Here is a 27,081-nt window from a genome sequence, read left to right as displayed (position 1 = left end):
TATCCCAATCCATTATCCTTATCCATTATCCCGTTCCATTATCCTGATCCATTATCCCGATCCATTATCCCGATCCATTATCCCAATCCATTATCCCGATCCATTATCCCGATCCAATATCCTGATCCATTATCCTGATTCATTATCCTGTTCCATTATCCCGATCCATTATGCTGTTCCATTATCCCGATCCATTATCCTGTTCCATTATCCCGATCCATTATCCCGATCCATTATCCCGATCCAATATCCTGATCCATTATCCTGATCCATTATCCCGATGCATTATCCCGATTCAATATCCCGATCCATTATCCTGTTCCATTATCCCGATCCATTATCCTGTTCCATTATCCCAATCCATTATCCCGATCCAATATCCTGATCCATTATCCTGATCCATTATCCCGATCCATTATCCCAATCCATTATCCTTATCCATTATCCCGTTCCATTATCCTGATCCATTATCCCGATCCATTATCCTTCTCCATTATCCTGATCCATTATCCTGATCCATTATCCCAATCCAATATCCTGATCCATTATCCTGTTCCATTATCCTGATCCATTATCCTGATCCATTATCCTGATCCATTATCCTGTTCCATTATCCTTATCCATTATCCCGATCCAATATCCTGATCCAATATCCTGATCCATTATCCTGTTCCATTATCCCGATCCAATATCCTGATCCATTATCCTTATCCATTATCCCGTTCCATTATCCTGATCCATTATCCCGATCCATTATCCTGATCCATTATCCCGATCCATTATCCTGATCCATTTCCCGATCTGTTATCCCGATCCATTATCCTGTTCCATTATCCCGATCCATTATCCTGATCCATTATCCGGTTCCATTATCCTGATCCATTATCCCGATCCATTATCCTGATCCATTATCCCGTTCCATTATCCTGATCCATTTCCCGATCTGTTATCCTGATCCATTATCCCGATCCATTATCCTGATCCATTTCCCGATCTGTTATCCCGATCCATTATCCCGTTCCATTATCCTGATCCATTATCCTGATCCATTATCCCGATCCATTATCCTGATCCATTATCCCGATCCATTATCCTGATCCATTATCCCGTTCCATTATCCTGATCCATTATCCCGATCCATTATCCTGATCCATTATCCTGATCCATTATCCTGATCCATTATCCCGATCCATTATCCCGATCCATTATCCCGATCCATTATCCTGTTCCATTATCCTGATCCATTATCCCGATCCATTATCCCGATCCATTATCCTGATCCATTATCCTGATCCATTTCCCGATCTGTTATCCTGATCCATTATCCCGATCTATTATCCTGATCCATTTCCCGATCTGTTATCCCGATCCATTATCCCGTTCCATTATCCCGTTCCATTATCCTGATCCATTATCCCGATCCATTATCCTGATCCATTATCCTGATCTATTATCCCGTTCCATTATCCTGATCCATTATCCTGATCCATTATCCCGATCCATTATCCTGATCCATTATCCTGATCTATTATCCCGATCCATTATCCTCACCCGGTTCAGTAAATGCTGAAAACTTTACTAACAATTGTTAACATCCCCACCGGCAGACTCACTGTCGCTCTATGGCTGACTACAGGATCTGAGAGTCACTAGTGGCATCTAGTACCTTATAGAGGACAATCTCTTCCATATGGAAAGGACTTTAGTTTAGGTTCTTCCATCCATGACATATCGTAGCTGAATTTATGGCCGGATATCTTCAGCTCGGTGCAGCATCTCCACTCGGTGTCCCTAAAAATACCACAGTGTGAAGTCACCTGGTTAACAACACTGCGCTCCTAAATATTATATACCCCCACAACACAACTGACCACACTCTCCCCCACACGGATAAAACATCCCTTCATTATATATAAATATTCTAGTGGAATTATAGCACAGCGCCCCCTCTAATACATTCACAGGCCTCAATATAGACCCCCCCCCATTAAATTATATACAGACCCCCTCCTTCTTAAATTAAATTGGACCCCACATATACAGCCCCCCAGCTTACTTATAATCTCTACCCTATTAACAGCCTCTCCTAGTTTAATTAAAATCCAGCCCCATATACAGAACTCACTAGTTTAATTATAAACAGTCTCCCATCTAGTCCACCACCCCTGGTGAATTCTTATCTGACCCTAATATACAGCCCACCCCTTCTGGTTAATTATATATAGTCTCCCATATAGTGCCCCCAGTTTAATATGCTGCCACCATATTTAGATCCCCCCTCAGTTTTACTATATACAGTCTGCTATTAAGTCCCCCATAGTTTAATTATTAACTTGCCCCATAGCGTAGCTCAGCATTTCTATCGCACTTGTCTTAAAGAGACAGATGAGACTGATTAACCTGGTGGGCGATTCAGGTGCTAAAGGGAGCCTGAATCATGCACCATAGGATTGGAAATGCTGCCGCTCCCCAAAGGGCTCTGCCTTCTGCCGCCTGAGGAGAGAGTTTCATGACAGATGTGGCCCTGAGCTCAGTTATATTCAAGTAATTGTAACTGAGCTGCAAAATCAGATACAGCTGCTTTGCAATGTATGAATAGTTCAAGGCATGGCTGTAACTACAGGGTTAGCAGCCATAGCATCTGCTAAGGGGCCTGTAGTGTCAGGGGGCCCCGGCATCTGAGGTATTGTCTGTGTATTGCATGTGAATATGTAGTCAATGTGTGTATGGTGTATATACTGTATTAATATATGTGTGTATATGCTGTATAGGGTATTATATGTGTGTGTATCTGCTGTATTTGTGTGTATACTGTGTATATACTGTGTATATACTGTGTATATACTGTATGTCTGTGTATATGATGCATGGTGGCTCAGTGATTAGCCCTACAGCCTTGCAGCATGGTGGCTCAGTGGTTAGCATTACAGCCTTGCAGCACTGGGGACCTGGGAAGAGTTTGTATGTTATCTCCATGGTTTGCGTGGGTTTCCTCCGGGTCCTCCGGTTTCCTCCCACACTCCGATAAGGGGGCCCCATTCAGACGTCTGCTATGGGGCCGTCCCTCTCCTAGCAACACCCCTGGGTCAAGGATTTCTGTATTTGCATGAAAGACCTACCGCACTCAGAAGTGGGTGGTTTGGGCAGCTGCCACCAACACCAAAAAAGTGCACACTGCTCTGTAGAGATAATAAAGTGCAGGATCTCCAGCCACCAAATACTTATACAGCAAGTTAACTCTAGACATATATGTACATATCAAGGACTTCTGAAGGTCCTCCAAAGGGCATTGAGCAGCAGAACTGTCTGTGGGCATATGGACCAACCCTCTCTTTCCAATGGAGATTGGTTCTGGTGCTGTATGTAGGAGGTAAATCTGAGCCACATATATCATATGACCCGGGGCAGAGGTCATAGGTAATTACAACCCTTTAGAAAAAGTGTGAAACATTGTTGCCACATACATTATAAAACAACACAGAGAACATATACAATGACACACCGAGTCCATGTCCCTTTAAATGCTCTCTGGTGTCTCTCCTCATGGTCCACCATGCGGAATGGGAGCAGTTTGAGTCTCACGTCTTTGGTCCCTTGGGTAAAAGCAAAAGAAACCAAGTGTAAAATGGACGGATTGGCTGATAAATGATTTATGCCGACGCCGGTTCCTCTCCCACCCCCCCTGGTTTTCTGCAATGTAGCAGTGATTGGTTTAACCCCTTAAAAAACGGGGATAAGACACCTCATTCCATACAGAGAGGTCTATTGTAAGAAGCACTGAGCAGGCGATGTCTGGTAAGTCATGGATTTCCTCTTAAAGGGCCGGTCACCCTAATGCAGACAATACAGTCACACAGATTCATCCACTTAGATTTGCTAGGGGGGAAACCAAAGACTTCAATGTTGATGGTCTATCCTCAGGTATATGAGACTCATCACACACTTTCTTTGCGGCATGTCCCAAACTGAGACCTCACATCTGATTGGCTAATGCATAATCCACACCCACTTTGTTTTATCCAATTTACGAGCTAATCCTTTTGCAGAGGGCGTGGACACGAGAGAGAACAGATTTGATAAAAATGATTCAGTATCTCGATCTTAATAATACGACTCCCGGAATTATTGAATAAATTGACTCTCGGTGGAGTGTTTTAGGATTTCCACGGGGACACTGAAGTTTTCTAGAGTAACTAAGGTTTTGTCAAACTTTATAAATGAATACAGATGATAATTGTAACATTTGTAATATACTTTATTAACCAAATCTTTTCATGTTCCCTTCTTATTCCTTTATGTAAACTCTTTGCCCAGCTACATCCCCTGCCCATAAAGTAAAGCATACAGGATGTGATTGCATTCTGTCCTGCACTAGTCTGAACACTGCCTTATTTCCCTCATGGCTGTCTTAATTGATTTCTACCACACCCATTTGTCTCCTGTTGACTTTGTTCTGGGCTGAGTACGGTTAAACTTGTTGTGATGCCTCCTCCACTGACATTCCTCCCCTACTCGTCTGGTTTGTCTGGATGCCAGGGGGCTGCTCCAATCACTTTCTGATATCTCATAGGATTGTCTGCCAACTTCCCAGTGATTGCTGTAAGTCTTCTTTGCAGCCTGCTATTAGTTTTCTGGACTTCTGTAATCTTTGATCTTTTAACCATTCCTTGTCTTCTGACCTTCCTTTTTTTACTCCTGATCCTTTACTGCACTGTCCTCTTGGTTTTGACCTGTATATGTACTACCATTCTTCTGTGTTTCTTTGTCCTCTTTTTTGTCTCTGTGTTTTCCCTTTGGTGCAGGTTGGGAGCACCAACCAGTTGTTACCTACCGTCCAGGGTAGAATAGGCAAATAGGTAGGGACAGCTGATTACGTTAAGCTTATGGGCAGCACGGTGGCTCAGTGGTTAGCACTACAGCCTTGTAGTGCTGGAGTCCTGGGTTCAAGTCCCATCCAGGTCAACATCTGCAAAGAGTTTGTATGTTATCTCTGTGTTTGCATGGGTTTCCCCTGGGTCCTCCAGTTTCCTCCCACACTCCAAAACATGCTGGTAGGTTGTGAGCCTCATGGGGACAGGGACTGATCTGTGCAGCGCTGTGTAATCTGTGTGCGCTATATAAATAATTGTTATTAATATTAGCTTTAGGGCTTTTTCCATCGTGTTCCTTCTCAAATAACAACATTACACTTTACAGACTCTAGATCTAGTCTAATTTCCTCAGAGATCTGAATCATAAAGATAAAGATATTTTCCAGTAATGGAAAGTGTTAATCATTAGTCTTCTTATCTGCCTTTGGTGGATGGAGCTCTGAAGCAGAGAAACAGACAGAGAACTTCCTTTCCTCAACAAAGTATATTACAAATGTTACTATAATAACTTGTTCTACTCATCTCCGAAATAGAAACATTTTGATTCAAAGTTTAGTTACATTTTAAGTTCCCAATTGTGATAATTATTATACAGTAATTATATCATATGATCCTTTATAGGGTTATACTCTCCCCAGTTCCATTTTCAGAATTGTCTCTGTTGACCATGCAGATAGTTTATGGATCTCGGATGGTGGCGGACCCGTTCTTCTAGAGGATTTACACCAAGATTTGTGCCCTTTAAATTCCTAATCCCAATTCCCCTGGGACCTTCCTTTCCAGATCACTGGGTGCCGGATCCCTGAATGAAGGGTATGACACATGAAACGGGACGTTTGTCCCAGACAATTAACCTCCTATTTCTTCCAGATTATCGATGGTTAATAAGAGGCGAGTAATTTAACCTCCCACCCATTACAAAAGGAACGGATACACCTTTTCTTTGAGAAATCAATACGGCCCAATCAAGCATTGTCTTGTTACAGCTCTCTGTACACAAAGGGACCTCCTTAAATCAGGCCGACAGGTCCGGAGCTGCGCTGCCCGCGGCGCCATAACTCATAGACGTCATCCATATTCTCCCCGTTCCTGGGGGTGATCATTCACTTCTGAGAAAGCAGCGACGATTGATTTTTACTGGAAGAAGAAACCAAAGCTGGTCAATAGCCGGACCACGTCCTGTCACTCGTGGTTTATGTTGTATCGCCTTATCTCCCCCGTTATCCGTAAATCTTGGTACAGCCCAATATTTCACATTAAATTATCGTAGGACTAATAATCCTTTCCCCAAGATTTTATTAATATTCATTATTAATGCATCTGCTCATTAATGATAGAGTGACTTATGGGTGGGGGGATTGCTAGGCCGGGGTCACCGAGGTCACCGAGGTCAAAGGTTTAGTGTTAGGACGTGTTCCCAAGCTGAAGAATATCTGTGCAACATTTTACACAGTAAAGTGGATTTCGGGAAATCCTATGAGCACAATCCATGCGGAAATGGTCCTGTGGTGCGGATTATAACACATGGAAAGAATATAATGGGGGTCATTTACTAAGGGCCCGATTCGCGGTTTCCCGACGTGTTACCCGAATATTTCCGTTTTGCGCCAATTTCCCCTGAATCGAATTGTGGCGCATCAGCGCCGGCATGCACGCGACAGAAACCGGGGGCGTGGCCGGTCGAAAACCCGACGGATTCAGAAAAACCGCCGCATTTTTAAAAAAACTGTGTCGCTGGACACGCACTTACCTTCACCAGGAACAGGATCGTGAACTCCGGCAGACCTCGGCGGACTTCAGCGCAACAGCGATACCTGGTGGACGTCGGAGGAACTGCCTTAGTGAATCCCCGGAAGACCCGAATCCACCGCAGAGAACGCGCCGCTGGATCGCGAATGGGCCGGGTAAGTAAATCTGCCCCGATGTATCAATGGGTAATAGTAATGGGATTGTTAGGGTTAGGTATCAGGATGTTGCGTCTGGAATATTCTCATGTAAATCGGTAAAAAATACTTGTGCTTTTTAGGTGTTTTTTTGATGCGGATTTGCATGTGGTGCAACCACTCCCCAGGGGCCCAAACCGAGCCAGACTAAAAATCACCGACCTGCAGCGTGTGAAGTACCTGAGAACACAGTGACCTTATAACCTCCTGTGGAAATGACTCTCCTATATATATCCACCATATCCACGGTGTGTGAGATACATGAGGAGACAAGGCAACAACAATCCACAGAAGTAAATAGTCACAATGCCCCCATAGTACCCAGGTCACAGTGTCCCACAGTAGCCAAGTTGCAGTACCGCAAAAGCCAAGTCAGAGTTCCCCCACAGTTGTCAATAGTCACAGTAGCTTCCCTCGCAGTAGCCAAGTCACAGTACCATCACAGTAGTCTATAGTCATTGTGCCTGCCCCCCGGTGTAAACAAGTCACAGTGCCTGCACAAAAGCAAAAGCCACAGTAGATAAATCACAGTGCCCCCACATTAGCTACACCACAGTGCCACCACAGCAGCTAATTCACAGTGCCCCTCAGTAGCCAAGTCACAGTGCTCTCCCCCATAGTAGCCAATAGTCACAATGCTCCAAAGAAGCCAATAGTCACTGTGCCCCCACAGTAGCCAAGTCACAGTGCTCTTCCCCACAGTAGCCAATAGTCACAATGCTCCAAAGAAGCCAATAGTCACTGTGCCCCCACAGTAGCCAAGTCACAGTGCTCTTCCCCATAGTAGCCAATAGTCACAATGCTCCAAAGAAGCCAATAGTCACTGTACCCCCCACAGTAGCCAAGTCACAGTGCTCTCCCCCATAGTAGCCAATAGTCACAATGCTCCAAAGAAGCCAATAGTCACTGTGCCCCCTCAGTAGCCAAGTCACAGTGCTCTCCCCCATAGTAGCCAATAATCACAATGCTCCAAAGAAGCCAATAGTCACTGTGCCCCCACAGTAGCCAAGTCACAGTGCTCTCCCCCATAGTAGCCAATAGTCACAATGCTCCAAAGAAGCCAATAGTTACAGTGCCCCCACAGTAGCCAAGTCACAGTGCTCTCCCCCATAGTAGCCAATAGTAACAATGCTCCAAAGAAGCCAATAGTCACTGTGCCCCCCACAGCAGCCAAGTCACAGTGCTCTCCCCCATAGTAGCCAATAGTAACAATGCTCCAAAGAAGCCAATAGTCACTGTGCCCCCCACAGTAGCCAAGTCACAGTGCTCTCCCCCATAGTAGCCAGTAGACACAATGCCCCAAAGAAGCCAATAGTCACAGTGCCCCCACAGTAGCCAAGTCACAGTGCTCTTCCCCACAGTAGCCAATAGTCACAATGCTCCAAAGAAGCCAATAGTCACAGTGCCCCCACAGTAGCCAAGTCACAGTGCTCTTCCCCATAGTAGCCAATAGTCACAATGCTCCAAAGAAGCCAATAGTCACTGTGCCCCCCACAGTAGCCAAGTCACAGTGCTCTCCCCCATAGTAGCCAATAGTAACAATGCTCCAAAGAAGCCAATAGTCACAGTGCCCCCCACAGTAGCCAAGTCACAGTGCTCTCCCCCATAGTAGCCAATAGTCACAATGCTCCAAAGAAGCCAATAGTCACTGTGCCCCCACATTAGCCAAGTCACAGTGCTCTTCCCCACAGTAGCCAATAGTCACAATGCTCCAAAGAAGCCAATAGTCACTGTGCCCCCACAGTAGCCAAGTCACAGTGCTCTCCCCCATAGTAGCCAATAGTCACAATGCTCCAAAGAAGCCAATAGTCACTGTGCCCCCTCAGTAGTCAAGTCACAGTGCTCTCCCCCATAGTAGCGAATAGTCACAATGCTCCAAAGAAGCCAATAGTCACTGTGCCCCCACAGTAGCCAAGTCACAGTGCTCTCCCCCTTCTAGCCGATAGTGGCTTTGTGCATGTGGACATGATAACACGATTGTACCACGGACTATAGTCAGCGTTGGATGTCTGTTTTTGGATGAGTTGCTATTACTCCCGTATATTGCTCTAGTGATATGTTAGTATCGTATGGTGGCAGTACTCAGTGATTCTGCACTGGTTATGGTAGTGTTCATGATGTGGCAGTACTATATGGTATCAGTGTACGGGGTATTATTTAGTGACTTTGTAGTGGTAACGTTCATAGCCTGTGGTAGTTTTATTGGCCTTGTCCTGTTGTATTATTTAAAATATTATATACATGTGGTCTTCTACTTAAGAACACCTGACTTACAGACAGCCCCTAGTTACAAACGGACCCCTGAATGTTGGTTTTTACTGTACTTTATCCTTAGGCTACATTAATTACAATCCAACATTTTTAAAATTCAATTGTCACAGAGACCAAAAAAAATTTGTCTGGAGTTACAATTATAAAATATACAGTTCCGACTTACATACAAATTCAACCTAAGAACAAACCTACAGAACCCATCTTGTATATACACTCACCGGCCACTTTATTAGGTACACCTGTCCAACTGCTCGTTAACACTTAATTTATAATCAGCCAATCACATGGCGGCAGCTCAGTGCATTTAGGCATGTAGACATGGTCAAGACAATCTCCTGCAGTTCTCCCGAGCATCAGTATGGGGAAGAAAGGTGATGTGTGGCCTGTGAACGTGGCATGGTTGTTGGTGCCAGAAGGGCTGGTCTGAGTATTTCAGAAACTGCTGATCTACTGGGATTTTCACGCACAACCATCTCTAAGGTTTACAGAGAATGGTCCGAAAAAGAAAAAACATCCAGTGAGCGGCAGTTCTGTGGGCGGAAATGCCTTGTTGATGCCAGAGGTCAGAGGAGAATGGGCAGACTGGTTCAAGCTGATAGAAAGGCAACAGTGACTCAAATCACCACCCGTTACAACCAAGGTAGGCAGAAGAGCATCTCTGATCGCACAGTACGTCCAACTCTGAGGCAGATGGGCTACAGCAGCAGAAGACCACACCGGGTGCCACTCCTTTCAGCTAAGAACAGGAAACTGAGGCTACAATTTGCACAAGCTCATGGAAATTGGACAGTAGAAGATTGGAAAAACGTTGCCTGGTCTGATGAGTCTCGATTTCTGCTGCGACATTCGGATGGTAGGGTCAGAATTTGGTACAACAACATGAAAGTATGGATCCATCCTGCCTTGTATAACGGGTCAGGCTGGTGGTGGTGGTGTCATGGATCCATCCTGCCTTGTATCAGCGGCTCAGGCTGGTGGTGGTGGTGTCATGGATCCATCCTGCCTTGTATCAGCGGCTCAGGCTGGTGGTGGTGGTGTCATGGATCCATCCTGCCTTGTATCAGCGGCTCAGGCTGGTGGTGGTGGTGTCATGGATCCATCCTGCCTTGTATCAGCGGCTCAGGCTGGTGGTGGTGGTGTCATGGTGTCTTTGGGCCCCTTGGTACAACGCCACAGCCTACCTGAGTATTGTTGCTGACCATGTCCATCCCTTTATGAGCACAATGTACCCTGTAACATCTGATGACTACTTTCAGCAGGATAATGCGCCATGTCATAAAGCTGGAATCATCTCAGACTGGTTTCTTGAACATGACAATGAGGTCACTGGACACAAATGGCTCCACAGTCACCAGATCTCAGTCCAATAGAGCATCTTTGGGATGTGGTGGAACGGGAGATTCGCATCATGGATGTGCAGCCGACAAATCTGCGGCAACTGTGTGATGCCATCATGTCACTATGGAGCAAAATCTCTGAGGAGCTTCCAGCACCTTGTTGTATCTATGCCACGAAGAATTGAGGCAGTTCTGAAGGCAAAAGGGGGTCCAACCCGTTACTAGCATGGTGGACCTAATAAAGTGGCCGCTGAGTGTATATATATATTTGCATTTTGGTGTTTGCTCAGTATAAAGATGGTATCACTGTAAGGTATTAAAATTTGGTCCTGGGACATTATTGGTTGTGAAAGTCTTATATAGTGGTTATTATTTGTTCGTCAGATACCGTATGGCGGGAGAATATAGAGATGAGTATACAGATCAATAAGGCCTATGTCCTGCACATTCATTCCCCCTCTTGTCCGCTATACACTCGGAGCTGATTTCCCTCCATTTGTCTTCATATTCATTACATGTAGTGCTCTAACCTTTGTGTAACCCTCCCCCTTTACACGCAAGTAATTGCTTCCTCCGATATTTACCATCCTATAGCCTATATACATGCTCTCTCTCTATATATATATATATACATTCTCTCTCTCTCTCCATATATATATATATATATATATATATATATATACATTCTCTCTCTCTCTATATATATATATATACATGCTCTCTCTCTCTCTCTCTCTATATATATATACATGCTCTCTCTCTCTCTCTATATATATATATATATACATGCTCTCTCTCTCTCTCTCTCCATATATATATATATATATATATATACATTCTCTCTCTCTCTATATATATATATACATGCTCTCTCTCTCTCTCTATATATATATATATATACATGCTCTCTCTCTCTCTCTCTATATATATATATATACATGCTCTCTCTCTCTCTCTCCATATATATATATATATATATATATACATTCTCTCTCTCTATATATATATATACATTCTCTCTCTCTATATATATATATACATGCTCTCTCTCTCTCTCTATATATATATATACATGCTCTCTCTCTCTATATATATATATATACATGCTCTCTCTCTCTCTATATATATATATATACATGCTCTCTCTCTCTCTCTCTATATATATATATATATATATACATGCTCTCTCTCTCTCTCTCTATATATATATATATATATATACATGCTCTCTCTCTCTCTATATATATATATATATATATACATGCTCTCTCTCTCTCTCTCTCTCTCTATATATATATGAGTCAGGATATAACGGATTGTGTGGGAAATGTGAACTCCGCCGCCCTCTAGTGCTAGAACAGATGTATAATCTCTTACATCTCAGATATAGCCAGATATACGTCCCCGCGACGGTCGTGTGCATCTGGACTTATTTGTGTACCTTTCTGCCTCCAAAGGTGTGTACCAAGAAATCTACCCTGAGGGAACTTCCTAACAAGGTAGGTCTGATGGTAGGTTCCCATCCCCAAACTGTGTCAGAGTTTAGTAGAAAAACACGTCTTTTACTTATGCAAATAATCCTCCGTGGCTACTTGGGCGTGGACTAGCTGCACCGTGGAGCGGAAGTGAAGACCACCCTACACCCGAGTAGCCACGGCCGTTCCCCATTGCGCTCCCATCTGCATTTCAGCATTCTCATTGTGGAGCTGGATTACTCCGCATGCGCCGAAATTAAAGGGAACCTGTCACCAGGGACCTCATTTTCACTATAGACAGGTGACAGAAGCTCCTTGCACCTACAATGCACATCTGCCTCTCTGCCTTTTCTAAGAATTTGCATTACAATATAATTGTGTGTTATAACTTACCTTGCACCCTGACAGAATCCTGGGGTAGTCACAGGGGCTGGACTTTGGTTTGGATGCATTTCAAAAAACATGTGGCTTGTCTGTGTGACTCCCTCCTCAGAGCTTGTCTTCCACCTTTGTGCTCCTGTACAGCTCCTCCCTCCTGCTCCTTCTCATAGGTCACAGCCTGGTCAGCCTGACATCAGTGGGGGAGGGACAAGCTGTACAGGAGCACAAATATGGAGACAACCTGCAGCTCAAACAGGTCACATGTTGTTTTTTGAAATGCATCCAAACCAAAGCCCAACCCCTGCGACTACCCCAGGATTTTGTCAGGATGCAAAAGTAAGTTATAACGCACAATTATTATATTGTAATGCAAATGCTTATAAAAGGCAGAGAGGCAGATGTGCACTGCAGGTGTCATGGGCTTTTACAATCTATCTTTAGTGAAAATGAGGTCCCTGGTGACAGATTCCCTTTAAGATAGGAGCTCGTCAGGGATGCGCTGATTGGCAAGATTGGCCGCAAATACTGGGGCGTGGAGTAGTCTTTGCATAAATAAATTATAGCTTTTTCTTACATTTTACTAAATTCTTAGATATGGGGATGAGGCCGATAGTAGGAACTTACTACCCTGATAGTAGGTAGAAATCTACCACGAAAATCCATCCGGATAATCCAGAGACACTCACAGATCGGGTCACTGTGACTGGGGTAATCTTCAGGCCATCAGGCAGAGGGAGGGGAGAAGTCAGTGTAACAGCATGTGAAGCTGCAGCATGGAGGGGCTCTGGTAACCCCCCGCCACAGCCCTTCTGGCTCATTAGTATAATTTTAAAAATGATTTTAGAAGGAAGGAGGCCATGAATAACAACTATAAGGAGATTACAATAGTAGCGGTGCCCGGATCTGTGAGTAACTGCCCCTGGCTTATCATGTTTAATTTTCATGGAAGATTTCCTTTATGGTATTTCCTAATCCTGTCTTATCCTCCATTTTTAAGGTAATCGCTTACCTCCTTACCCTTGGTCAAATTCACACTTTGTATTAGAAACATCTGTGATCCGGAGTAGCGCCTCCACGCTGCTCTTGAATTGCATAGCTAAGTGGCCTTAAAGGGGTAGTCCAGTGACAACAAACTAGCCCCTATGTACAGGGGGCCTGTTTTACCCCAGATGCATTAACCAGCCAGTCGCGCATGCGCCCAGCGGCTCTACTCATCACTATGGCACTGAGGGAGATAGCCAAGCACAGTACTCCTGTGTGACTGGCCGCTCCATTCTCTTGGGGTGTAACAGGCATATAACAGACCTCAGTTCTTGTGATCCATGGGGGTCCCATCACTGAGACCCCCATGATCAGCACGTTAGCCCTATGCTGGGCTATAACTTGTAGTCACTGGACAACCCCTTTAACAAGTGTGGATTGGAGGAGACCTAAGCAATAAACCATGTCAGTAAATTTCCCATATTCTGGATGCCCTGATCTGTAGGACCCGTGGGGTCCTTCTTGCTCTCTTCGTTGTGGTGTGTTTGCTGTAAGTGTCCCCCTGGCCCTTTGTCCGCCTTTCCGTCTGTCTCTGGTCCGTTCCTTCTGTGCCCTGATTTCGCTCTCTCATTCATTCGCTCTCTCCAGCGCCTTTGTGTGAATGCAGCGCGGCTGAAAGAGATGGAGAGGTTTACATTTCAGCAATATCTTTTGTGTCCTTGTGCCACACAACAGCCGTCTGAATGCGGATGGTGGGAGCCCCCTCGCAGCGTGGCACAGCCTGGCAGGGGACCAGCAAGGAATCTTTACCCCGGGGCTGTTATGGAAACACATGGAAAACAGTTTTAAAGCAACAGACGACTTGTTACATTGAATCCTGTGCGGAAACAATTGTATCCAACTTTTCATGGTTCTAAAAGTATAAAACGTCCATGGATGTAGATGGGAATTTATTACATATAGAAGAGATACTTATAATCTTATGTGTGTAGCTGAGAGAAGACAAGTCCAAAGTGAGTTGTCTTTTTGGGTTAGAGGCTGGACCCACCATAGGATCCCCTGATGCACCGGGGGGACAGTCAGACACTGTAGCATGTTAGGAATGTATATAATGTCCTGGTTACATGGTACATTTAAGGGGTTGTCCACTTCAAGTAAATTCCATAAAATAATTGATATTGTTTGTGTAAAGAAAAGTTATACAAATCTCCAAAATAATGTTTTTTTCTAAATCTCTGCTTGCTGTCATCCAACAGGAAACTTCATTCTTTACATACTTCATTGGTGTGAAGTTACACAGGTGGTCAGCTCCTTAGTACAGTATCAGACAGCTCTGATTACTTTGTGTGATATAACGAGCCGTGCACCTGTGTGACATCACATGACCAGGGATTTAACAAGCTGTGCACCTGTATGACATCACATGGCCAGGGATATAACAAGCCGTGCACCTGTGTGACATCACTTGACCAGGGATATAATGAGCCGTGCATCTGTGTGACATCACATGACCAGGGAATTAATGAGCCGTGCACCCGTGTGACATCCCATGACCAGGGATATAACAAGCCGTGCACCTGTGTGACATCACATGACCAGGGAATTAACGAGCTGTGCACCTGTGTGACATCACTTGACCAGGGATATAATGAGCCGTGCACCTGTGTGACATTACATGAGTAAGGGCGGTTGTACCGCTTGAAACGCGTTGACTACCTAAGATTGTTTCATGGAGTGGTTATAATATAACCGAATAAAAACTACTTGTTGTAGGAAATCTGGCTGGACCGTGATTACATTTTGGGTGACAGTACATGACCAGGGATATAACCAGCGGTGCACCTGTGTGACATTACATGACCAGGGATATAACCAGCGGTGCACCTGTGTGACATTACATGACCAGGGATGTAACCAGCGGTGCACCTGTGTGACATTACGTGACCAGGGATATAACCAGCGGTGCACCTGTGTGACATTACATGACCAGGGATATAACCAGCGGTGCACCTGTGTGACATTACATGACCAGGGATGTAACCAGCGGTGCACCTGTGTGACATTACATGACCAGGGATATAACCAGCGGTGCACCTGTGTGACATTACATGACCAGGGATATAACCAGCGGTGCACCTGTGTGACATTACATGACCAGGGATATAACCAGCGGTGCACCTGTGTGACATTACATGACCAGGGATATAACCAGCGGTGCACCTGTGTGACATTACATGACCAGGGATATAAGCAGCGGTGCACCTGTGTGACATTACATGGCCATGGACTGGAGTTTATCTACAGGAAGTAATGAATTAAGTTTCCTGTTGGATGACAGCAAGCAAAGAAAAAAACATAAAAAAACATTAAGAATTGATACAGAAAGTAGGACTTTGTATAACTTTTCTTTACACAAACAATATCAATTATTTTATGAAAATTGCTTTAAGTGGACAACCCCTTTAATTTGCATAGTTAAGTGGAGTAAATGCATGTACACGGTATATGTGACCCCTTATGAATAGTGATGAGCAGACCTGTGCAGCTGAAACGAAAGTTTGGGTTCCCGTATCTGAACCAGCTTTTCCGGGTGAGCTCAAACACCGAAACAGACCTTCTGCTGAAGTCCGGGTTCACGTTCCCAAACAAGGTACAGACCTTGTGTGGATGAACCTTCTTATTATATGTAATGTGATGATAGAGATTGGGGATCTGTGGGAATATCATCATATCATATTCTCCAGTACATGGTCCATATTTCTGTGTTTATTTTCACTTCTATTCTTCTTCTAATTTTTTTCATACGTGCCTAAAACATTTGCACAGTCCTGCATGTATTTGATGCCTATGGATTTGAAGGTCATATAGAATTTCATATTATGTACATATCTGAGGAAATCTAATTGGGATGCGTATGATGTCATGTGTCATCCCCTATCAGGCGATCCTCCTGCATTCATGTCTTGAGACTGCTACATGATATACTGTATGTACTAGCTACATGATATACTGTATGTACTGGCTACATGATATAGTGTATGTACTGGCTACATGATATAGTGTATGTACTAGCTACATGATATACTGTATGTACTAGCTACATGATATACTGTATGTACTAGCTACATGATATAGTGTATGTACTAGCTACATGATATACTGTATGTACTAGCTACATGATATACTGTATGTACTGGCTACATGATATAGTGTATGTACTAGCTACATGACATACTGTATGTACTAGCTACATGATATACTGTATGTACTGGCTACATGATATACTGTATGTACTAGCTACATGATATACTGTATGTACTGGCTACATGACATACTGTATGTACTAGCTACATGATATACTGTATGTACTGGCTACATGATATACTGTATGTACTAGCTACATGATATACTGTATGTACTAGCTACATGATATAGTGTATGTACTAGCTACATGATATACTGTATGTACTAGCTACATGATATACTGTATGTACTGGCTACATGATATAGTGTATGTACTAGCTACATGACATACTGTATGTACTAGCTACATGATATACTGTATGTACTGGCTACATGATATACTGTATGTACTAGCTACATGATATACTGTATGTACTAGCTACATGATATAGTGTATGTACTAGCTACATGATATACTGTATGTACTGGCTACATGATATAGTGTATGTACTAGCTACATGATATAGTGTATGTACTAGCTACATGATATAGTGTATGTACTGGCTACATGATATACTGTATGTACTAGCTACATGATATAGTGTATGTACTAGCTACATGATATAGTGTATGTACTGGCTACATGATATACTGTATGTACTAGCTACATGATATACTGTATGTACTAGCTACATGATATACTGTATGTACTGGCTACATGATATACTGTATGTACTGGCTACATGATATACTGTATGTACTGGCTACATGATATAGTGTATGTACTAGCTACATGATATACTGTATGTACTAGCTACATGATATACTGTATGTACTAGCTACATGATATACTGTATGTACTAGCTACATGATATACTGTATGTACTAGCTACATGATATACTGTATGTACTGGCTACATGATATACTGTATGTACTAGCTACATGATATACTGTATGTACTAGCTACATGATATACTGTATGTACTAGCTACATGATATACTGTATGTACTAGCTACATGATATACTGTATGTACTAGCTACATGATATACTGTATGTACTAGCTACATGATATACTGTATGTACTAGCTACATGATATACTGTATGTACTGGCTACATGATATACTGTATGTACTAGCTACATGATATAGTGTATGTACTGGCTACATGATATAGTGTATGTACTAGCTACATGATATAGTGTATGTACTAGCTACATGATATACTGTATGTACTGGCTACATGATATAGTGTATGTACTAGCTACATGATATAGTGTATGTACTAGCTACATGATATAGTGTATGTACTGGCTACATGATATACTGTATGTACTGGCTACATGATATACTGTATGTACTAGCTACATGATATACTGTATGTACTAGCTACATGATATACTGTATGTACTGGCTACATGATATACTGTATGTACTAGCTACATGATATACTGTATGTACTGGCTACATGATATAGTGTATGTACTAGCTACATGATATAGTGTATGTACTAGCTACATGATATACTGTATGTACTGGCTACATGATATACTGTATGTACTAGCTACATGATATACTGTATGTACTAGCTACATGATATACTGTATGTACTGGCTACATGATATAGTGTATGTACTAGCTACATGATATAGTGTATGTACTAGCTACATGATATACTGTATGTACTAGCTACATGATATACTGTATGTACTGGCTACATGATATACTGTATGTACTGGCTACATGATATACTGTATGTACTGGCTACATGATATACTGTATGTACTAGCTACATGATATACTGTATGTACTGGCTACATGATATACTGTATGTACTAGCTACATGATATACTGTATGTACTGGCTACATGATATACTGTATGTACTAGCTACATGATATACTGTATGTACTGGCTACATGATATACTGTATGTACTAGCTACATGATATACTGTATGTACTGGCTACATGATATACTGTATGTACTAGCTACATGATATACTGTATGTACTGGCTACATGATATACTGTATGTACTAGCTACATGATATACTGTATGTACTGGCTACATGATATACTGTATGTACTGGCTACATGATATACTGTATGTACTAGCTACATGATATACTGTATGTACTGGCTACATGATATACTGTATGTACTAGCTACATGATATACTGTATGTACTGGCTACATGATATACTGTATGTACTGGCTACATGATATACTGTATGTACTAGCTACATGATATACTGTATGTACTAGCTACATGACATACTGTATGTACTGGCTACATGATATACTGTATGTACTGGCTACATGATATACTGTATGTACTGGCTACATGATATACTGTATGTACTAGCTACATGATATACTGTATGTACTGGCTACATGATATACTGTATGTACTGGCTACATGATATACTGTATGTACTAGCTACATGATATACTGTATGTACTGGCTACATGATATACTGTATGTACTAGCTACATGATATACTGTATGTACTGGCTACATGATATACTGTATGTACTGGCTACATGATATACTGTATGTACTAGCTACATGATATACTGTATGTACTAGCTACATGATATACTGTATGTACTGGCTACATGATATACTGTATGTACTAGCTACATGATATACTGTATGTACTGGCTACATGATATACTGTATGTACTAGCTACATGATATACTGTATGTACTGGCTACATGATATACTGTATGTACTAGCTACATGATATACTGTATGTACTGGCTACATGATATACTGTATGTACTGGCTACATGATATACTGTATGTACTAGCTACATGATATAGTGTATGTACTGGCTACATGATATACTGTATGTACTAGCTACATGATATACTGTATGTACTAGCTACATGATATAGTGTATGTACTAGCTACATGATATAGTGTATGTACTGGCTACATGATATACTGTATGTACTAGCTACATGATATACTGTATGTACTAGCTACATGATATACTGTATGTACTAGCTACATGATATACTGTATGTACTATGTAGCAGGAGCCCTTGTTATGAAGCCGCAGAGAATTCCTTTAAACGATACTTTGTCTTTGTTAGCGAGAAGCGTCTACTGCCATGCACAATGAATGGACGGGTCTAGCCGGGTGCCTCACCCGCTGCCATGGACTGGGGTCCCCTTTCTTGCTAAGCACCTGTAATCCGGAGCCCCCTTTGATGGTGCTGATAGGGTGGACAGAGGAGGGGGCTGCGGGCAGCGCTGTCCAGTCATTGGTGGGCAGTGAAAGACCCAGTGTAAGGGGAGAAGGAATAAAAGAGATTTCTGTACTAAGTCTCCGGGAGAGGGAGGACCAGGAGGAATAGGGATCTCATGTTTTCTTTCGGTATATTAAGCCCCGCTTTTTGACACATTCCCTGCCTCACTACTCTCCCCATCATCCCTTTTAATTCCTCAGCTTTTCACACTCTCGCTATAACTAAGTTCCCCTTCCTTTGTAAAGTTTTGCACAGTTTCTTGTCTTGGTGGGATCAGACATTTCTCTGTTGTCTTCATTCTTCTCCGTTCTCTGGTCTTCATTGTGCGTCAGGGTCTTCATCCTCCGGCAACTTCTCAGTCTTCCTCTTGTCTTCCGTCTTCTTTGATGTTCTGCTTCTCTTGTCTTCATTCTTCTCTGGGGTATTAACTCTTGTCGGTCCATTCTTCTTCCATCTTCTTCTAGTCTTTGAGCTTCTTTATCTTCTGTAATTCTGGATGTTTTTGGTTTCTTGAGTTTCCTCTTAAGTTTTCTTGTTGTGAGATGTTTCTATCTTCTCCTCGTCTTCTCGCTTCTTAAGTCCTCTCTAAGTCCTGCCATGATCCTTCTCTTGAGCTTTAGCTCTCAGTAGCCCAATCTTTTGCAGCCTCTCACTTCTTCATCCTCCTTTAGAGTGTTAACCCTTCACATTCCATTGTTCTGTAAATTCTCTTCTCCGCCTGCCACAGTATGTCTCAGTCCTGCCTTCTACTTGGCTTAATCCTTCAGTATTAACCCTTGCTAGTTAGTCTTTCTACAAGTTCTGAATCTCCTCCTTACCCAGGTCACTTCTTGTCGGCGTTGACGCTGATGTTCTCTTACATCTTGGTCATTCCCTTCCAGATCTCTCTGCATTCTTCATCTGCTATTTCTGTACGTTGTCTCTCGCTGTCATCCTCTTCATCTTGCTCACCCTCTTTCCCTCTCACTTCTGGATGAATTTGCACCATGACTTCCGTCGCGATGACTTTTCTCCTGTGGTTGGCCGGACATTCATGTCTCTGGCCCCTGGCACATCAAGCCGAGAGGGACACAGGTGTTACAATGGAAAACCGTAGATTGATTTCTGGAGACAATCTATCACTTCATGACGTGAACAATTCTACAATCCAATGGATCGATAATCAGACAACTCATCCAAATCCTGGGGGGGATAAGAAAGTCATATTGAAGAGAGTGAATAAAAGAAGAAAGTCTTTCCGGGAGAGAATTCCAAATGGACGGTAAGTGATGCCGACAGTGTTAGGAGATGGGAGCTCCACGTCCCGCTGTGCATTAGGAGGGAAGAGAAGTGTATATGGAGACTGTGAAATCTGCATAGAGTGTAAGAATCGGGGGTCCTGGTATCATTATTCATAGTTGTGGGTCCATGGTTTACACCTCTCTTAGTAATGTAAGATAGAATTTTACATTTGGGATGTTCTAATTTATTGGAGATGTTACAAATGCCAAATTGGCAAATCAATAAAACGTAACTGCAATAAATATAAAGGAAATCTAACATTAAAATCCATCCTGGTAAATCCAGGGACACTTACTCATAGATCCAGGCACCGGAACTGTGGTATATACTCATATTTGTTATCCATGGCCTCATTCCTTCTAAAATGAAGGACTCTGGAATGGTGTTACCATAGCCACTCCATGTTGCAGCTTCAAATGCTGTTATACTGTGCAGGTGCACTACCCCTTATCCTTCTGTGTGAGATTACAGCAGGCAGAGGAAGGGGAAAGTGCTGAGGGCGCAGGGGGAGGGGAGACCATGTAACAGCCCGTGAAGCTACAAAGCAGAGGGGCTCTGGTAATGCCCCCAATAGCACTTTTCATTTGAATAATTTTATAAGTTGATTCTAGAATGAAGGAGGCAATAGATAACAAATATATGAAGATTCCTAAAGTCACGGTGCCTGGATCTATGAGTAAGTGCCTCTGGTTTATCATGTTTTGATTTTATTGGTAAATTTCCTTTAAAATCAAGATTCATAAAAGACTCATTAGATGACAAGTCACAGCAAGGAAGAAAAATTTGTACATTTATTCCAAATTTATTAAAGTGTTTGCGCCAGTTTTCTGCCTGACTTTGCATTGAATAGAACATGGAAACTGCTTGTACAGGTATTTATAACGTGTCTGCGCCAGTTTTGTGTCACGGCTGCTCTGTGTCCCACAAGAAAAATGTCACCTAAAGGGGCTGTTACTGTTAAGTCGGACCGTGCGCCACATTTATTACTGACCGTGCGCCACATTTATTACTGACCTGCGCCACATTTATTACTGACCGTACACCACATTTATTACTGACCTGCGCCACATTTATTACTGACCGTGCACCACATTTATTACTGACCTGCGCCACATTTATTACTGACCTGCTCCACATTTATTACTGACCGTGCACCACATTTATTACTGACCTGCGCCACATTTATTACTGACCGTGCACCACATTTATTACTGACCTGCGCCACATTTATTACTGACCGTGCACCACATTTATTACTGACCATGCACCACATTTATTACTGACCGTGCACCACATTTATTACTGACCTGCGCCACATTTATTACTGACCTGCGCCACATTTATTACTGACCTGCTCCACATTTATTACTGACCTGCGCCACATTTATTACTGACCTGCTCCACATTTATTACTGACCGTGCACCACATTTATTACTGACCTGCGCCACATTTATTACTGACCGTGCACCACATTTATTACTGACCTGCGCCACATTTATTACTGACCGTGCACCACATTTATTACTGACCGTGCACCACAATCATTACTGACCGTGCACCACATTTATTACTGACCTGCGCCACATTTATTACTGACCTGCGCCACATTTATTACTGACCTGCTCCACATTTATTACTGACCTGCACCACATTTATTACTGACCGTGCATCACATTTATTACTGACCTGCGGCACATTTATTACTGACCGTGCACCACATTTATTACTGACCATGCACCACATTTATTACTGACCATGCACCACATTTATTACTGACCGTGCACCACATTTATTACTGACCATGCACCACATTTATTACTGACCGTGCACCACATTTATTACTGACCTGCACCACATTTATTACTGACCTGCGCCACATTTATTACTGACTGTGCACCACATTTATTACTGACCGTGCACCACATTAATTACTGACCGTGCACCACATTTATTACTGATCTGCGCCACATTTATTACTGACTGCTCCACATTTATTACTGACCTGTGCCACATTTATTACTGACCTGCGCCACATTTATTACTGACTGCTCCACATTTATTACTGACTGCACCACATTTATTACTGACTGCATCACATTTATTACTGACTGCATCACATTTATTACTGACCGTGCACCACATTTATTACTGACCGTGCACCACATTTATTATTGACCGTGCACCACATTTATTACTGACCATACACCACATTTATTACTGACCGTGCGCCACATTTATTACTGACCGTGCACCACATTTATTACTGATCTGCGCCACATTTATTACTGACCGTGCACCACATTTATTACTGACCTGCGCCACATTTATTACTGACCGTACACCACATTTATTACTGACCTGCGCCACATTTATTACTGACCGTGCACCACATTTATTACTGACCTGCGCCACATTTATTACTGACCTGCTCCACATTTATTACTGACCGTGCACCACATTTATTACTGACCGTGCACCACATTTATTACTGACCTGCGCCACATTTATTACTGACCGTGCACCACATTTATTACTGACCTGCGCCACATTTATTACTGACCGTGCACCACATTTATTACTGACCATGCACCACATTTATTACTGACCGTGCACCACATTTATTACTGACCTGCGCCACATTTATTACTGACCTGCGCCACATTTATTACTGACCTGCTCCACATTTATTACTGACCTGCACCACATTTATTACTGACCGTGCATCACATTTATTACTGACCTGCGGCACATTTATTACTGACCGTGCACCACATTTATTACTGACCATGCACCACATTTATTACTGACCGTGCACCACATTTATTACTGACCATGCACCACATTTATTACTGACCGTGCACCACATTTATTACTGACCTGCGCCACATTTATTACTGACCTGCGCCACATTTATTACTGACCGTGCACCACATTTATTACTGACCGTGCACCACATTTATTACTGACCTGCGCCACATTTATTACTGACTGCTCCACATTTATTACTGACCTGTGCCACATTTATTACTGACTGTGCACCACATTTATTACTGACCGTGCACCACATTTATTACTGACCTGCGCCACATTTATTACTGACTGCTCCACATTTATTACTGACCTGTTTCACATTTATTACTGACCTGCGCCACATTTATTACTGACTGCTCCACATTTATTACTGACCTGTGCCACATTTATTACTGACCTGCGCCACATTTATTACTGACTGTGCACCACATTTATTACTGACCGTGCACCACATTTATTACTGACCGTGCACCACATTTATTACTGACCTGCACCACATTTATTACTGACTGCTCCACATTTATTACTGACCTGTGCCACATTTATTACTGACTGCACCACATTTATTACTGACTGCATCACATTTATTACTGACTGCATCACATTTATTACTGACCGTGCACCACATTTATTACTGACCGTGCACCACATTTATTACTGACCGTACACCACATTTATTACTGACCTGCGCCACATTTATTACTGACTGCATCACATTTATTACTGACTGCACCACATTTATTACTGACCTGCACCACATTTATTACTGACCGTGCACCACATTTATTAATGACCTGCGCCACATTTTTGCATCATGAACAAAGTGCACCAAAAAACTGGTGCCACTTCCCGGAGCAGCAGGGGAGCCAGATTCACGAAGAACGTGCATATGTTTTGATGAATCTGGTGCCCCCTGCACACTCCACAGGTAACTGCACCTAGTACAGACTGCACTGGTTCTGATAAATGTGGCCCATGTGATCTGCCCAAAGTATAAATACACATGACAATACATTTGATAGTCTCACCATGATGGGAGAGTCACAAGCTCTATGATGATCCCCAACAGGGGCTACTCTGTCCCTGCTAATCTAACGCACATGACAAGGGTAATTCACGCCTATAACCTCTAGTTCTGGACCCTGGTACCATTCTCCCTTTCCCGGACACATTGGCCCAGATTTATCAAACAGGCGGCGCCAGGTTTCCGGGACACTTTGCGCATAAAAACATCTGCAAACTGCTTGTTCATGTAAAGTTTTGTGTCGCGGCTGCACTGTGTCCGAAACAACAGAAAACTCTGCACCTAGAGGGGGCGTTCCGGTGTGGATTCGCACCGGCCGCCACATTTATGCCAGCAAATCCGATATAATTGCGTGTGCGAGATTATTGAAGCTCATACTCACTCTGCACATTAGTGACGTAAACTCCATGTAGCGCCATAGGCCTCGCTAATGACTAATCCGGGCCATTGTCTTTACCAGTCTTTTCGGAACTGTAGAGGTAAAGTTGGTATGGAACAAAAGATACTGATTGCACATACCACTGCAGACTGTAGATGAATCGATCTATTGTGTATAGACAACAATAACTTGTGGAGTAAAATAGGTCGGGGATTAAGGTGACCTATAGCTCGTATCCGCCAGGTCCTGTCATTCACCCCCAGAGATTCCCATACGTCCTCCCCACAAATAGCTGATCTTGTGGGCCAGGAGGGTTAGGGTGATGCCACACATGGCGTTTTGAAACCATTTTTGGTCCGTTTTTAAGCAATCCGTTAAAAAACGCATGCGTTTTTTGGAAACGCATCAGTTTTTGTCAGTTTCTAATTGCGTAAATTCGGAAAACCCGTCAAAAACGGATGCGTTTTTTAACGGATTGCTTAAAAACGGACCACGGATTGCTTTCAAAACGCCATGTGTGGCATCACCCTTGGGAGACCTTTGCCTTCCCTAAATAGGTCCTAAAAGGATGTGGAAGAGATGTCCGGTCAAGTTCCAGTTAAGAAGGCAACATGGAGGCTACCCCGACAGGGCACGGGGGGACATTGCAGGGTCAGGCAGTGGAAGAGGAGAGGATGACCCTACTCTAGGATATACACTGGACTATAGGACATCAGAGTCCAGGGTGTTTTGATATCCCAATAGGCCTAGTGCTTCACCTCCAACTTCTTTCCTATATCTCCTTTCCTCTCACACAGACTGTTCCTTACATCCCCTCATGTACACCATAGTACCGTTCCCCGGCATCTAGAGAAGGACCTTGCAGGACCTTTGCTGACATCATACTTACCTTCTAAGTGCCTGCAGGGACCTTTTTAGTCCAGGTTTTGGAGAAGGTACTTTAATAACTGCTGCAGAAGCACCTGTGACCTCCCACCTTAAATAAAGGGTCATGTCATATGCCACAAGGTTCTGGTACAGCCCGGAGCAGGCCTGGGCATGGACTGAGACCTCTGAGCCTGAGATCACCAGCCCCTGATATGACTATGAGTAATGCAGCCCCCCAAATCTTTCCATATTAGCAGAGTACCCCTCCTACTACAGTATCCTAGTCATCCTCATCCATCCTGCTGCGGGGTTTATTTTATCTGTATACAATCTCTTCCAGCCTCCGAGTGTCTGTATATACTGGCGGCTCCACTATAACAGCCGTCACAGTCACAGCTTATAAAGTACTCCGCACACAATACACAAAGATCTGACCCTGACTTGTTCTTTCTGAATTGTATAAACCCGCAGACATATTAACCGCAGTCATAAACCTAAGTATTGATATAAGCGTCAGATACCAGGAGTGATAAACGCCATTACTGCTCATATAATCCCGGCCCGGGGTAAACCTTGTGTCACTACGAAAATATCTCAAGGACGACGGCATTTAACTAGCAGATGATAAATATTTGGGGGAATAATAGTCAATCCCCTATTGGGTCAGGCACAATGGGGGGTATTCTGGGTATTCCGAACGCTGGGTAAGAATGATGTGGGAAATAACCGGGAAACCAGCGTCAGGCAGCTGCTGCCAAGGCAAGTAAAATAATGGGGTCAAAACCTGCAGAAATTATTTTGTAATCTTTGCCAGATCTGTGCCTTGCCACAATTCTATCTCTAAACTCCTTGGGCAGTTCCTTAGACCTCATGATTCTCATGTGCTGTGACATACACTGTAAGCTGTGAGGTCTTATATAGACAGGTGTGCGCCGTTCAGTCAGTGTAATTAAACACACCTGGACTCCAATGAAGGAGTAGAACCTTCTCAAGGAGGATCAGAAGGAAACGGAC

At 43.0% G+C, this 27,081-nt stretch overlaps 1 protein-coding gene and 1 long non-coding RNA gene across 2 annotated transcripts in view; one reads left to right on the top strand and one right to left on the bottom strand.

The window, feature by feature from the left end:
- Nucleotides 1-1,672: 1,672 nt before the first annotated feature.
- LOC140076634 (uncharacterized) overlaps nucleotides 1,673-27,081 on the bottom strand; it is a 161,658-nt gene continuing 136,249 nt past the window's right edge. Inside the window, exon 3 of the long non-coding RNA XR_011849630.1 lies at nucleotides 1,673-1,791. This is a non-coding gene — a long non-coding RNA (uncharacterized lncRNA). The remainder of the gene's footprint in view (nucleotides 1,792-27,081) is intronic.
- The window catches only part of LOC140076781 (uncharacterized), a 34,604-nt gene continuing 27,777 nt past the window's right edge, over nucleotides 20,255-27,081 (top strand). Inside the window, exon 1 of the mRNA XM_072123483.1 lies at nucleotides 20,255-20,965. Within this exon, the coding sequence (XP_071979584.1) occupies nucleotides 20,691-20,965 (275 nt within the window). The 5' untranslated portion in view covers nucleotides 20,255-20,690. The remainder of the gene's footprint in view (nucleotides 20,966-27,081) is intronic.

Source organism: Engystomops pustulosus, chromosome 9 (genome assembly GCF_040894005.1).
Source record: "Engystomops pustulosus chromosome 9, aEngPut4.maternal, whole genome shotgun sequence".
In the NCBI taxonomy this organism is placed as follows: domain Eukaryota; kingdom Metazoa; phylum Chordata; class Amphibia; order Anura; family Leptodactylidae; genus Engystomops; species Engystomops pustulosus.
Note: the sequence above shows the minus strand (reverse complement) of the source record. Positions and strands in the feature narration are given on the sequence as shown.